The sequence below is a fragment of the Auxenochlorella protothecoides genome (assembly GCF_000733215.1).
Source record: "Auxenochlorella protothecoides strain 0710 unplaced genomic scaffold scaffold18, whole genome shotgun sequence".
NCBI lineage: Eukaryota > Viridiplantae > Chlorophyta > Trebouxiophyceae > Chlorellales > Chlorellaceae > Auxenochlorella > Auxenochlorella protothecoides.
In genome coordinates, this window is record NW_011934213.1 from 958,870 (window position 1) to 972,192 (window position 13,323).

Genomic DNA, 13,323 nt, shown 5'->3' on the forward strand with positions numbered 1-13,323 from the left:
AGGCGCGGGTTGCACGAAGGCGCGTGGAGAGTTGGCCATCACCATCGGTCCGAAAGTGCGCAACAAGCATGGAGGCTACCGGTGGAAAGCACCAGGCCTCGATGGTACAGGCAGTGTACTTCTGGACGTCGTGTCCTCCCAAAGTTGCTCGGGAGCAGGACTGCCGAGCACAATATCTCTGTGAGCACTACACGCCTCTGGAGGGGGGCGCCTGGGAGCATTCATTGCTCCCTCTGAGGTACATGGTCTGACAATGATAGATCGCCAACGCCTGCGCAGGTCTGATGGAGGGCGAGATCCACAGCATCATTACGCCTGAGTTCCGCCAGGCGCGCGCTGATGGCCCCCGAGTGCCGCCTCAGGTCCGGCGGGGGCTTCCCAGCGGCGGCCCGGGCCTGTTCACTCGCAGCCAGGTCCAGTAAGGCTTCAACGAGAACAGGTAGGTAATCGTCGCGCTTTCCTACACCCGGCCCGGCCCAGCCAGGCATCACGATCATGTTGAGGGCCTCGCCTGGGGCCGCCTTGTGCAGCGAGTCATCGATCAGCAGCACCTGATCCAGGCGGGGGAAGTGGTGCGCCAGCGGCTTGACCGTGTCCCACGGGTTGCCGCCCCGCGCTGCGATGGCGGCCGCGCTGGCGGGCTTGCAGTGGTCCCGCGTCAGCACCAGTTCGAAGAGTTGCGCAGGGACGGCCTCGGGCCAGGCATGGGCCCGCATCGGGTCCTTCAAGGAGGCGGCGGCGTCGCATGCCCGTGCCCGCTCACTCGCCCGCCTGGCGAGGAGCTGCTGCAGCGTGTTGCTGACCTTGGCGTGCAGCTTGTGCACCGACTTCAGCACTGTCCTATGAGTGCTGGAGGTGAAGATGCCCAGGCGGAAATAGGGCAGGAGACGCAAGATGTGGACCAGGCCAGGGCGCATGTCGAAGGAGTGCTGCCCTATGCCGAGGTAATGATGCTGCAGCAGCACGCCGTTGAGGTCAAAGAGCAGGAGGGGCCGCGGGCCCTGGACCTGCCGCCCCAGGGGCGAGAATTCGATGACAGCCTGGGAATGCTTTGTTCCCTCAGGCCCCTGCACAGGCTGAAGAGTTTGGCAGACGGCGTCGTCAGGGTCATCGCAGAGCTCGCATGGCGTCGAACATGGGGGGGGCGCCATGAGAGGGCCGGCCTTCACAGATATTGGCAAGCATTGTCGAGCACATCGGAGCAGTCATAGCCTCACAAATCAACGCCCTGCTGGGAAGGAGAGGATCGCCAAGATCATCCGCCTTCCTCAGCAACTCACCCCGGATGCTGCCCAGTCTCGCTCCTTCCGGTTTATTGAAAGCTTTCCGGACGAGCCAACGGGTAGGATATTCCCTTGCTGCAAGTCACTATCCGCCTCATGCCTGATGGAGGCCATGCAGGATGCAGGATCGTCGAGCTCTCCTCAAGGCACCATAGTTCGCCGCTGACGAGCTGATGCGCCTCTTTCGTGCGCCCCTTTCAATTTTCAGGCAAAATTGCGAAACCGATGGCAATACGGCAGCTATGACCTGGTAAATGGGATCCTCTATAATGCAGTGATCATGGGGCAATGGGATTTACTGCTTCATGACACGGTCACAGGGCGCGAAGTCGCGGGTTGCTTCGAGGCGCTAGAGAGATGTCGTTCTTCTCGCTCCAACACTTCCGATGCGTTAATTATGGAAGGATTGAATGGAGTATTGGTGACTTGTACCAGGTCTTGACGTCCAGAACTACACCGCCTGTGCAGTCGAGGTCCCCGAAGGCTATTCAGGAGCATGGCTGCCGAGCAGGAGATTTTCTGTGAGTACTGTGCGCCTTTGGGCTGCTCGTCTCGGCCTGCATTCATCGCGCTTGATGGTTTGCATGGTCTGACATTGAAAGCTCCCCGATCCCCGCGCAGGCCGGACGGAGGGCGAGATCCATGTACTGTCCAGTGGCACGTCCTCCCTGGAGACACTCCACACCCATAGGCAAGCCATGGCCAGGTTGAAGTGCTCTGGCTAGGATCGGAAGGGGCTGCGTATCCAAATCAACTTTTGAAACCAATTATTGGTTTCGCACGTCTGTCACCGAAACCTTCGTCCAGCTGTCTGTACGCCCAGCTTCCCCCCGTCCATGCTCACCCTGCATGCATGCCTCCAGCTGGACACGCAACCCCCTTTCCACCCTCACAACAGCGGCGACTCCAGCGGCCTGGTGTTCAGCCCCGACGGCACGCTCTTCGCGCTGACCACGCCGTCTGGCGTGGCCATCCACGACACCGCGAGCCGGACTCTGCGCCATGCCCTGCCCAGCCCCGGCACGCTGGCGGCCTCCTTCTCCCCCGATGGCCGCTTCCTGCTGACCCAGGCCCGGCCGGCCAAGGACGTCGACCAGGACCGCAACCTGAAGCTCTGGGGGGTGGAGGACGGGGCCGTGCGCCTGGCCCTGCACCAGAAGCACTTTCGGCGCGAGGAATGGCCGGCCATCCGGTTTGGGGTGCGGGACGCGCTGGCCTACTACCAGGTCACCAGTGCCGTGCACGTCTACGACACATCGGACTTCAGCAACGGTGAGAGGGCGGAGGTGTTTCTTGTTTGGGGGGGTGGTAAAAGTGGCCCTCGGGCGTTGCGCCTGGTTGTGGACCTTGCGGTGTGGGGGAGTAGAGGGGCTGCTGTGCAGCTGTCTTGATAGGGCTGTGTGACGGGGGTGTGCTGGGGCAGGGAAACAGGCCCGGGCAATCCACGCATCAGTGTGCACCCCCCCTCCCTTCCTACACACGCTCGAGCAGGCGTGACCCACCGCGTGCCCATCAAGGGCGTGTCCAGCTTTGCGCCCAGGCCGTCTGGCGGCGGGGGCGCGCTGCTCGCCGCCTACTGCCCGGAGGCCAAGGGCAGCCCCGCCAGCGTGGGCCTCTACTCTGCCGAGCCGGGGGCAGATGGGACGCCCATCTGCCGCAAGAACTTCTTCCGGGTGAGGCACAGGAGAACGCGGGGCAAGGGTGCAGGAAAGGGATGGCGATCCGGGGATTTGTGGGAGCGCCCTCCCCACTGGCAGGCCATGCCCATTGCCTGTGTGCAGGAGCAAGAGGGCTGACCTTGGGATGGACCCTTGCTGCATCAGACCCTGCGCACTCTTTGTACATCCCAGGCAGGGGAACCTTTGTGCCCACCAGCCTCATGCTCCCTTCAAACTCGCAGTCCAACTCGGCGCAGCTCCTCTGGAGCCCCAGCGGATGTGCGGTGCTGGCACTGGCGGCGTCGGACGTCGATGCCACCAACCAGAGCTATTACGGGGAGCAGAAGCTCTACTTCATGGCGTCCAATGGCCAGAACGAGTGCGCTGTCCAGCTGCCAAAGGTGTGAGCGTAAGAGGGTGAGGGGTGGCAAATGTCGTCGCAGGATGCTAGACCCGCCACAGGTTGATCTGCAGTCAGTGGATTGCATGCGAAACCTGACGTTGCCAGTGGAAGCCGAGGCTTAAGGGCCATCCATTTGACAATCACGGGTGTGGCGCGAAAAATTCCCTGTCAAAGCGCCCAACAGGGGATAAGCATGTCTGGAAGGAGTGGTGTTCGTCTCAGACCACGTCTTGCCTGAGACTTGCATACAAACATAGATTCATCTTCTGTGCCCCCTCCACCCCCTTGGTAAAGGAGGGCCCCATCCACGACGTCCAGTGGTCGCCCAAGGGCAACTTTTTCCTTGTGGTGGCAGGCTTCATGCCCGCCAAGGTCATTCTCTTCAACAGCGCGTGTGTCCCCAAGTTCGACCTGGGTGAGCTGAACTGGTGGATTTAATGGTGGGGCACGAGCATGCCTGGGTGCTGTGCACCGCCCATCAGGTGAGGCGGCCGACTTGCCCCACAGCCTACACGCGCTGCTGGGGAGGTTTCTTCCCTGACACAAGTACGTCCTCGGCCCCCCCAGGGTCTGGGCCCTTCTCCATGGTCCGGTGGAACCCCTTTGGCCGATACTTTGTGCTGGCTGGGTTCGGCAACCTGCCCGGCGACCTGGCGTTTTATGATAAGAAGGCGGATGGCAAGTGCAAGCCCATGGGGACCACTAGGTGAGGCTGGAAGTGCATGGCGTGGAGGGGGGTGTGGGGACGCATGTGTACAGGTTATTGGGCAGGCTCAGTTTGACAAGGTAGAATGCTCTGTTGACATCCCAGCTGTATCGTGCTACATTCACTGGACCCGATTCCACTCAGGCCGTTTGTGGGCCAGCGACCACCTAGTCTCCCGCACTCCCCTGGCCTCCTGCTCCAGGGCCGAAAACGGCGTGGCGCTGGAGTGGTCCCCCTGCGGCCACATGGTCTTGGTTTCCACCACCGCGCCCCGGCTGCGCGTCGACAACGGAATTCAGGTCTTCCGGGCAGATGCCGCCAGGCTGGCGGCCCGCCCCTATCCCATCCTGCTCCAGGCAGCGTGGCGGCCCGCCGCGCCGGGGTCGTTCTCCGACGCGCCCCTTCAAACACCAGGGGGTGCAGCGGGCGCCGAGCCGGCCTTGCCGCCCCCGCCGGCGGTCACAGGGTATGTACCCCCGCACCTGCGCGGCAACCCTGCGGCCGCTGCCGCCGCGCGCTCCAAGTTCTCGCTGGCGCGGGATGCCGAGGACAGAGGGGGCAAGATCACCAACGGCGGGGTGGTGGGCGCCCCACCAGCGGCCGCTCGAATGCAGCCGGCGCTTCCGCCCGGAGGTGGGGTGCGGGGTTGGGAGTTGGGGCTGGGTGCGGCAGGACGTGCCACAGGTCCCACACGCTACCTGAAAGCTGTTGCAGATGGGCCTTGCGGCCTGAGATGTGTATCTTGTCTTCCCATGAAGGTGTCTGTTCTTACATGTCCTCACATGTGGACCCCAGCTTTGCACAACAGCACAACCAACATGAGGAGACAATTTGAGATGTCCGTCTCCAGCTAAAAGCCTGACAACACACTTCCCACCCTCCATGTCTTCTGGCACAGCCGAGGCCACACCGGAGCTGAGCAAAGCAGCGGCAAAGAATGCAAAGCGGCGTGCGGCAGCTGCCAAGAAGAAAGCGGAGGAGGGTTTGGGCAAGCTAGCCATTTGAGGCGAGCAAGCCAGCGAGGGAGGAGGTCGCTGATTGCGGGCCAGGCAAATCTGCCGTGTCTGCTGGCATGGCTTGATCGCATAGAGCCTCCTCGTCTGAGACCCCTTGCAGCACTACAGGCTCTGCAGAGCACAGTGGCTGTGCAAGGGCTCCTGGCTGCCAGTGCTGACCGCGATGCAGTATGATTGTGCCCCCCGACCGGTACACCACCTGCCCACCAGTGGCAGTTTCCAATGCCTGAGCCAGGGACTTCATGTCAGCAGCAGGCTTGCCAGCACATCGTAGCCTGACCACCTGGAGGGTGAGGGGACTTACGGGACAGATCGGCTGAAGGGATCAAAGCTGCACGACAGCTGGGTCCCGAAATGCAAGCTCTTCACCAGCCCACCTCTGATGTTCTCCAGCGCAGGCGAATCTGGTTAGTCGTTCCAGCACCCGCGCCGAGCCTGCCAATCTTGATGCAATCACGCATGGCGAGCCCGGCTTGGGCAAGGGAATGACGAGTTCGCGGGTCCTCCATGTGGGCGCCGAAAGGCTCAGCGGCGGACGTACACCGCAACGGTGCCATCCTGCACGGTGAACTCCCCTGGGAGAGGACGCGGCACCATGCATGGGCATGCTGGTGGTTCGTGAGGGCAGGAGGTGGCGTGTAAAGTGCCACGCGCCAGCCCTCAAGCAGCATTCACTCCTTCCGACAAAGTTGAGAGTATTAAGTCGCTTTGGTTGGAAATTGATACGTCAGAAAGGTTGAGCGGTCTCCAAATCGTGTGCATGTGCGGTGCGCTCGCTCAATGGCGTGTTGCCTGATGTGATGATTCAGGTCCCTTGGCCTCACGCTTACCAAGCGAGCTCAGCCTCTTCAGGGCTGATGTGGCTTGTGGGTGTGGTGCAACGAATCCAGCCAAAATCCTGTACAGAGAAGTGACCATTTCGGATGTTTCGCAGCAATGCAGTCTGGGTGGCCTATCATTCTCAGCCCAGTGGAATATCATCATATGGGCGCAGGAGCAGGCAATGTGACTGGTGTGGCAATGCATTCAGAGTCAAGTGTATCCCTACCTGATCAAAATGGTATCAATTGGGAACTGCCGACCGCAACCAGTTTAGGGTCAGCACACAAGTCCCGCTCCATGGACTCCTCGGGTGCCCTTTTTTGAGCTCATACCCCACACAAACAGGTCAGGATGTCATGTAGTGATTGTGCAGCACGGGGTTCACAACACCCTGAGCAGAGAGTTCAGCATCTGCCCCTGCGCTACCCAGGACTGTTGAAGGGTCCACCGCAATCTTCAACACGAGCTGACCAGGGAGCACCCCAGTCAAGAGCGTCACATTGATGCGATCCGGATCCTGTGTCAGCCAAACAGCAATCTGGCAAAGCGAGATCCTTACGGCCGGTGGGTTCGGTTTTTACGTTGCGTTGCCATGGTGCGTCCCGGCTTCATGTCCGCCGTATGAGGGTGCGCCGCCGCCGGTGCCGCTTGACGTACTATTGGAATATGAGGTAGCTTTTAGATATCAGAGAATAAAGCTCGTGATTCTCCAGGGTGTATTGACGATGCTGGCGTGCCCCGCCACTATTGCGTGTCCCAGCAGCGATAACAACACACCGAACGCGGTGAGGTGTGAAAGGTGTCCCGACTTTGAATTTGGTCGGCACAACAGGAGCTCGCCCCCCGGGGCATGGGCTCACCCGACAGGGCTATAAACGCCCCGGTTCTGGGCATTGTTAACATTCAGATCACTAATTACCCAGCGTTGAAGCTCATGCAACTATCAGGGGCCCCGGCTTGACATCTCAAAGCCTCATCATGGAGCTCCGGCCACCCTGCACGCTGGTGGCGGGGCTGCTGCTGGCCCTCATTTCCTCGGCCTCAGCCCAGCTTGGCCTCGGCAGCCAAGGCAATGTGCCGACATGCAATACCACTGTGTCCGTGGACAGCCTCACAAGCCCCGGCGGGGTGAGCAGCTGCATCATTGTTACCAACCTCTTCCCCCGGCAGTGCGGCTGTGTCGCCAACACCTGCAATCCCTCGGACCCCTATGGCAGCGTCAACTGCAACATCTGTCTCCGAGGTAATGGCCGTGAGACCTGATGCACCGCCCTGCTTGCCGTTCGATTGGCATCGGGCGATCCCGCTGCCGCATTGTGAAGACGGGGAAGCTGCCGTCAGCTGACCACGTGCCTTCATGCACGGTGGGCCACACCATCGCACTGTGGCCCCGGCACCCCATTCCTTCTCCACCCCCCATGCCTCCATTACCAGGATGGGGAATCTATTCATCCATCGACGAGTGCATGGGAGCGGGCGAGGTGGTGATCAATGCCGACCCCGTCTACCCCGATCCCACGTACCCAACCCCGACCTGCCCCTCGACCGCCCCGACAGCGGTGAGTATTGAGGGTGGGATGCGTCATGCGGCGATCGCCAGCAACCATAAACTGGCTCACATCTCATCCAACTCATCATGTCCCTGGTCCCGATTGCCACAGGATGGGCGCACCGACTGCCCCTTCCTGGCTAGCGGTCTGAAGAGGTGGAACGATCCCGCCACCTGGGGCGGCACAGTCCCCTCCCCCGGCACCTCGATCACCCTCCCCGCCAACAGCAAGGTCCTACTCTCCGGATGCATGATCAGCGCCACCGCGACCTACACCCAGGTCATCATCCCTGCCACCAGCGAGGTGAGCATGGGCATGACCACGGAGCCATGCGCCTCATGGCAGGGCTGGGACCCGGTGGCAGGCCGCAGGGGCACATGCAGGGTTGCACTCCAGATGGCGAGAGCCACGCTCGCGCCGTTCCTACCCGTGCACATCCTCTGGTCCCAACTTCCATGCCGTCCCGCTCCCCTCGCAGCTCATCCTGGATGACAACACCCTGGTGTGGAACCTGGGGTCCATCGACGTGTATGGTGCCCTGCGCGGTGGCAGCGCAACCTGCCGCCTCAACTCCCGCCTCACCTTCCTGTTCCACACCGTCAACGGGATCAGCACCTTCCTCTTTGGCATTCGCGTGCGACCCGGGGGGACCATCCAGCTGCATGGCGCGCTGTACACGCCCACCTGGACCCGGCTGGGGGCTTCCATCACCCCAGGCAGCACCCAAGTCACCCTCAAGGTCAGCGATCCGACGAGGGAGCCAACGCTGGAGTGTGGTGTAGGAGTCTCCTATTCCATCCTGTGCCCACCAAGAACCCACAGACGCTCAATCCCTGCCGTGCTTCCGGCCCCAATACCCCGCAGGAGGCGGTAAACTGGCAGCCAGGGCAGCAGGTGGCCATCTCCACCACCATCTGGAGGGACGCCCAGAACAACCAGAACGAAGTACGCACCATCCAATCTGTCTCTGCAGACGGCAAGACCCTCACCCTGACAGCAGGGACCCAGTTCTACCACTACGGGTGGGTAGACGGGAGAACTGCACAGGGCAGGCGCTATTGAGGGTGCCTTGTGGTGGACTTGGGTCTGTCTGCCAACACTAGGGGCCCTGTGTGTGTTTGCCACGCCGGCACCGCCCCGATTCTCCCGTCCCTGCTTGCTCCCAGGGGCGCCGAATACCAGGCAGAGGTCGGCCTGCTCTCGCGCAACATCCTGATCGCTGGGGAGGCCAGCATGGACTCCACCAAGCTGGGCCCCCACATCCGGATCGAGGGCGGCGGCAGCATCTCTGGGACGCAGGTGCGCGCACCGTGACTTGCCTGCTGCGCATGGTCATCGTCGTTTGGCCCCTGTGCCGTGACCTGGGGTCCATTGCATGAGTGGGAAGCCGGCGTCGTGGCGCGGGAACTGCTCTCCTGGGCCTCACCCCTGGTATGGAGTAAGATGATGCTCCCATCCGCCGTCGTGGAGCCTGGTCCCAGCGCATACATCCCCTCACCCTTCCTTTCCACCAGGTCTATCGTGGCGGACAGTACAACGTCATGGGTGCCTACCCCTTTCACTACCACCTGATCGGCAACGGGGCCGGCATGACTCTGTCGGACAACAGTGTCTACAAGTGAGTGGGAAGGGGGAGGCTGGGGAGGTCGGGACCGGCGTAGGAAGTCGCCGGGCATCCATCGAGCAAATTCCAGGTTCAGCCTGGCCACCACATTCCCATGGCCGCCATCTACCCACCCACATGCACAGGTCCTACTTCCGGTGCTACGTGGTGCATGCCACCAGCTTTGCCACGTTGAAGAACAACGTGGCGTTCAACAGTCAGGGGCACTGCTACTACTTGGAGGACGGCGTGGAGGAGCAGAACGTCATCGACCGCAACCTGGCCATGTTTGTCAACATCCTGGGGACGGTGGGTGTTACGGTGATGGCGATGGTGTGGGAGGGGTCCGGCGGCTGGGCCGTCTCTGGTGTACAGGAACGTGGCGAGCCACCACAGGGACGCTGATCCAGCCCCGAGCACCTCACCACCAATCCCTCGTCCGCCCTGACCACAGCCCGCAGCGGGGATCGACCAGAGTGGGGTGACGCTGACGACCTCGGGCACGGGCCTGGAGAACCCCTCCGACAGCTCGGCCGCGGGCTTCTACGTCACGAACCCCTATAACACGCTGACCAATAACGCCGCGTCAGGCGGCTACTCCGGCTTCTTTTACCCGGTCCTCCCCGCCCCCATCGGGCTGAGCAGGAGCACGCAGCTGGTGCCCTCCCAGCGCCCCCTGCTCAAGTTCGACTCCAACACGGCGCACAGCTCAGGTGCGTGGCGGGGTGGGGCAGGCACGAAGGCAGATGTGGATGAGTGGATGGGGGGGGATGCTGGCGCGCTGCCCCCCTGTGCGCTGAGTAGAGGGGCAGACCACTGCTGGTCTCTGATGGGCTCGACCCTCTGCATCGCCATTGCCGAGCCGTCAGGACATTGTGGGACGCGCTGACTGCATGACCTGGACCTCTTGAACCCACACTTCCCTCAACCCTGGCCAGGCTACTACTGGGAGAACGCTGGGTGCATCTACTTTGGCGGCAAGCTGTACTACAACGGCAACGACCTCACCTACTACTCTGGCCGCGTGGAGTTTGACACCAGGTGCGGTCGGGTCGGCCAGATGGGGACGATGGAGACAAGTGTTGCATGAGAAGGAGCAAGTCGCTTGGACACGTTGGGCTGGCCCCAAGTCGACCACCTCTCAGGTGAAATATCTTTCAGACTCTGAATGCACTGTACATATGCTCAACCCCCCCCAACCACACATTGCCCCCTGTACAGAGCCCTGGATGGCGTCACCAAGGGCTTCATGGACTTCACCAACACCAAGTCTTTCCTGTGCATGTCGGGGCACATGTCGTGGGGCGCGCGCATGCAGCTCCTGAACTACACCGCGTACGACATCGTCCGCGGGGCCACCATGTTTGGATCGGTGAGCATTTACGTATTTTCTTTGGGAAGGGACAGGAACCTCATACCTGGATCTCTGACTGCAAGGGCATGGGGCAACTGTGTGCGCTGGCCCATCTCTTTGACACAGTAGACTCTCTGCATCTCAATCTACATGCTTCTCATACCCCCCCACCCCACAGGCTCTCATCCAGGACGGGTACATCCAGTACTCCTCTGCCAACCCCAACTCCGCGTTCCCAGGGGCCACCGCCGATCTCCCTCCGGCAGCCGGCTTCCAGTGGTACGACACTAGCACCCAGACCATCATCGCCGACACCACCTTTGCAAACTACACCTACCAGCCCAGCCTGGGGACCTTCAGGCCCAGCGTGTTCTACGTGAGCATGGTGTCTTAGGAGGATATCTTGAAGACTGGGGGTCGAGGGGCAGGAGAGCCGATGCATGGGCGCGCTCCACTAGAGTGCATGGATCCTGGCCAGGAGCCCAGTCCACCTCATTCTGCTGGCTTTCCTCTCTGTCGACGCTCTAGTAACCCTCGCACACTCGTCCCTCCTCACTTTCTCCACCCCCACCAAAACCTCCCTGCAGAGCATGACGCACAGCGACGAGTTCAAGCCGCTGTACATGTCGGTGGCCAAGGACATCTCCTACGTCAACGTGGACTACGACGCCATCATGCGGCTGGACGTGAAGCAGACGGGGGCCTCCCGCATGTTCAACTTCATTGGTGAGGAGGCGTGGGGGGTCTGGCGTGCTGCTGGGTGAGGTGGATCCTGTCGACCCGGGTCCTTGCTCTGCGGCGCCTGCCCACCCCCTCCCTCGTGCCACTCCCAGACCAACCCCTCGTCTCCGGCTCGCAGACTGGGATGGCAGCGTCACGCTGTCCACCGGACCCCAAATTGTGGGCGGCTGGCCTACCTGGTGGAACCTGGCGTCGGACTGCTTCTTCCAGGTGAGGGGTGTGGGACCGAGGATAGAGGAGTGTCCATCCAGTCGCCTGCAAGGTGGTCTGCTCGCCCCTCACCTCTGGTAGAGAAGTTACCAATCAAGCAGGAGAACTGAAGTGTCTACCCCCGACGCACCACACCATGACAATTTGTTGCAGTGCTGGCTCGCCCACATCCCCATACCCCCTTCCACCGCCTTCAGTGCTGGCTCAGTAATCCACATCGTGGCCCCCCCTGACACCTGCAGAGCAACTGGAACACGTGGACGTGCCCCCAGCGCGACGCCCAGATCCCAGCAAGGCTGGAGTTCCGCGTCCCCGGGTACACCAACCAGTGGGGCACGGGCACTGCCGCATCCCCCGACCCCAGCAACTACATCGGCTTCATCTCCCAGTTTGGGTACCAGGGCACGGCGGCGCGGAGCATGGTCATAACGAGGAACGAGGGCATCACCGGTGTCACAGGTGAGGGCGGGGTGGCTTTAAGACGCTGCAGGGTGCCTGGTTCGCGGGCATTGGCCTGGCAAAAGATCCGGAGATGTGACCACACACGGCGCTGTGAACACCAGGTTCCCCGCGCCTGCCTCCCGCTGACGCCGCCTCCGCCCTCCTTGCGCAGGGACCACTGGGTGGTATACCCACATCGACTCTGGCGCGCCCAAGACCTTCCAGCTGTACCTGACGCAGCTGCTGAAGGGGACCTCCATCATCTTTGCCACCCGCTACCCGGCAGGTGCGAGCACAGAGGTCACTCAGTTCTTGAGTGTCTGTGATCAGGGTTCCACGTGCCCAGCCATGTGCACCCATACCCCCCCTCCTCAAATTCCATCCACCCCAGGCACGACCTTCACCATCTCGCGGCAGTACCAGTACTACCCTGGCAACAACGTGAACATCGGCGCTGCCACCTCCCTCAGCGCCCTGGTCAGCAATGCCATGTCCACCTACTTTTTCGATGGTGCGTGGGCTATGTTTGATTTGTCCCCAAGGGCCTGGGGCTGGTGGCAGGGGGTGCACGCTCCAGTCATGGCAGGCTGGAAGCTGTGTGCATTGCGTCGAGGGTGCCAGCACATCTGCAGCGGGAACCCTCCCTTCCCTCGTCTTTGCAGGCACCTACCTGTACATCAAGGTGGTCGACCCCGGCGATGCCGAGACCGAGGTGAGGGGCGCTGGTGTTCATCTTGTACGCCGCACAGTGTCCCTGGGAACGTCCCGCTTCCTGCGTCCTGCTCTGGAAACGCGTCATGCAGCGTCTGCGCCGCGACAGTGGTTCTACCAACCCTCTCAGCACCCTGCGCAAACACCGCCGTCCCCCCCAACCACCGCAGGGCTCGTTCTTCAGCAGGGCAGGCGCCTTCATCCCTGGCACTCGCTACTTCAGCGGGTGGTACAACGTCGTCTCCAGCCTCTCCTCCTCCTGCCCCGCCCTGCCGGCCCTGGCCAACGAGATCCCGCCCGCCGTGGCCCCCCCCGGCCCCCCCCTGGCCACCGCCTGGCTGCCCGAGGACTTCGTCTCCTCCCCCAGCCCCCCGGCCTCGCCGCGGTCGCCATCCGGCCCGCGCCCCTCGCCGGCGCCCCCGGCCTGCACGGACGTGCCGCCCTCGGCCGACTACACCTGTGCCCAGCAAGCCGGCTGGGGCAAGTGCAAGTACGCCGCGTGGTGCCTGGATGGCATGTCTACGCATGCGCTGGGCCCTGGCCATTGTCTTGCCTGTGCTGGAGGCTTGGAGCAGCAGATGTCAACTTGGATTGGGCGATGATTCATAGTCTGCCGTCTGCTGGCGGGCAGGGTTGTTCGTGTATTTGAAAGACTGACCCCAACTCCAACCCTTCCTCCCACCAGTGAGTCATGGATGCTGTCCGGTGACTACTGCGCGCAGACCTGTGGCAGGTGCACGCCTGCGTCTCCGTCCCCACCCAGTGCGAGCCCCTCTCCCAGTCCCAGCCCTGTGGGCCAGCCCCTCCCAAGCCCTGTCGGCCACG

The 13,323-nt window shown here is 62.2% G+C and overlaps 3 protein-coding genes across 3 annotated transcripts in view; 2 read left to right on the plus strand and 1 right to left on the minus strand.

Moving 5' to 3' along the window:
- Window positions 1-221: 221 nt before the first annotated feature.
- On the minus strand, window positions 222-1,151 carry F751_1960 (hypothetical protein; the record flags this gene model as incomplete). Its single annotated transcript, XM_011399667.1, has 1 exon — window positions 222-1,151. One exon carries the CDS (start codon window positions 1,149-1,151, stop codon window positions 222-224), a length of 930 nt encoding a protein of 309 aa, XP_011397969.1.
- Window positions 1,152-2,119: 968 nt separating this feature from the next.
- Window positions 2,120-5,055, plus strand: F751_1961 (Eukaryotic translation initiation factor 2A; the record flags this gene model as incomplete). Its single annotated transcript, XM_011399668.1, has 7 exons — window positions 2,120-2,555; window positions 2,775-2,956; window positions 3,184-3,342; window positions 3,639-3,759; window positions 3,912-4,050; window positions 4,253-4,683; window positions 4,949-5,055. The coding sequence occupies 7 exons, from the start codon at window positions 2,120-2,122 to the stop codon at window positions 5,053-5,055; spliced, it is 1,575 nt and encodes a 524-aa protein (XP_011397970.1).
- A 1,811-nt stretch (window positions 5,056-6,866) lies between these two features.
- F751_1962 (G8 domain-containing protein) overlaps window positions 6,867-13,323 on the plus strand; it is a gene marked incomplete at both ends in the record, with an annotated part of 14,864 nt that continues 8,407 nt past the window's right edge. The window contains 20 exons of the mRNA XM_011399669.1: window positions 6,867-7,131; window positions 7,323-7,447; window positions 7,550-7,741; window positions 7,917-8,177; window positions 8,303-8,460; window positions 8,605-8,737; window positions 8,953-9,056; window positions 9,188-9,350; window positions 9,496-9,754; window positions 9,980-10,082; window positions 10,263-10,413; window positions 10,574-10,771; window positions 10,983-11,121; window positions 11,255-11,346; window positions 11,589-11,805; window positions 11,960-12,073; window positions 12,179-12,298; window positions 12,450-12,499; window positions 12,669-12,724; window positions 13,184-13,231. Of these exons, the coding sequence (XP_011397971.1) occupies window positions 6,867-7,131; window positions 7,323-7,447; window positions 7,550-7,741; window positions 7,917-8,177; window positions 8,303-8,460; window positions 8,605-8,737; window positions 8,953-9,056; window positions 9,188-9,350; window positions 9,496-9,754; window positions 9,980-10,082; window positions 10,263-10,413; window positions 10,574-10,771; window positions 10,983-11,121; window positions 11,255-11,346; window positions 11,589-11,805; window positions 11,960-12,073; window positions 12,179-12,298; window positions 12,450-12,499; window positions 12,669-12,724; window positions 13,184-13,231 (2,948 nt within the window). The remainder of the gene's footprint in view (window positions 7,132-7,322; window positions 7,448-7,549; window positions 7,742-7,916; window positions 8,178-8,302; window positions 8,461-8,604; window positions 8,738-8,952; window positions 9,057-9,187; window positions 9,351-9,495; window positions 9,755-9,979; window positions 10,083-10,262; window positions 10,414-10,573; window positions 10,772-10,982; window positions 11,122-11,254; window positions 11,347-11,588; window positions 11,806-11,959; window positions 12,074-12,178; window positions 12,299-12,449; window positions 12,500-12,668; window positions 12,725-13,183; window positions 13,232-13,323) is intronic.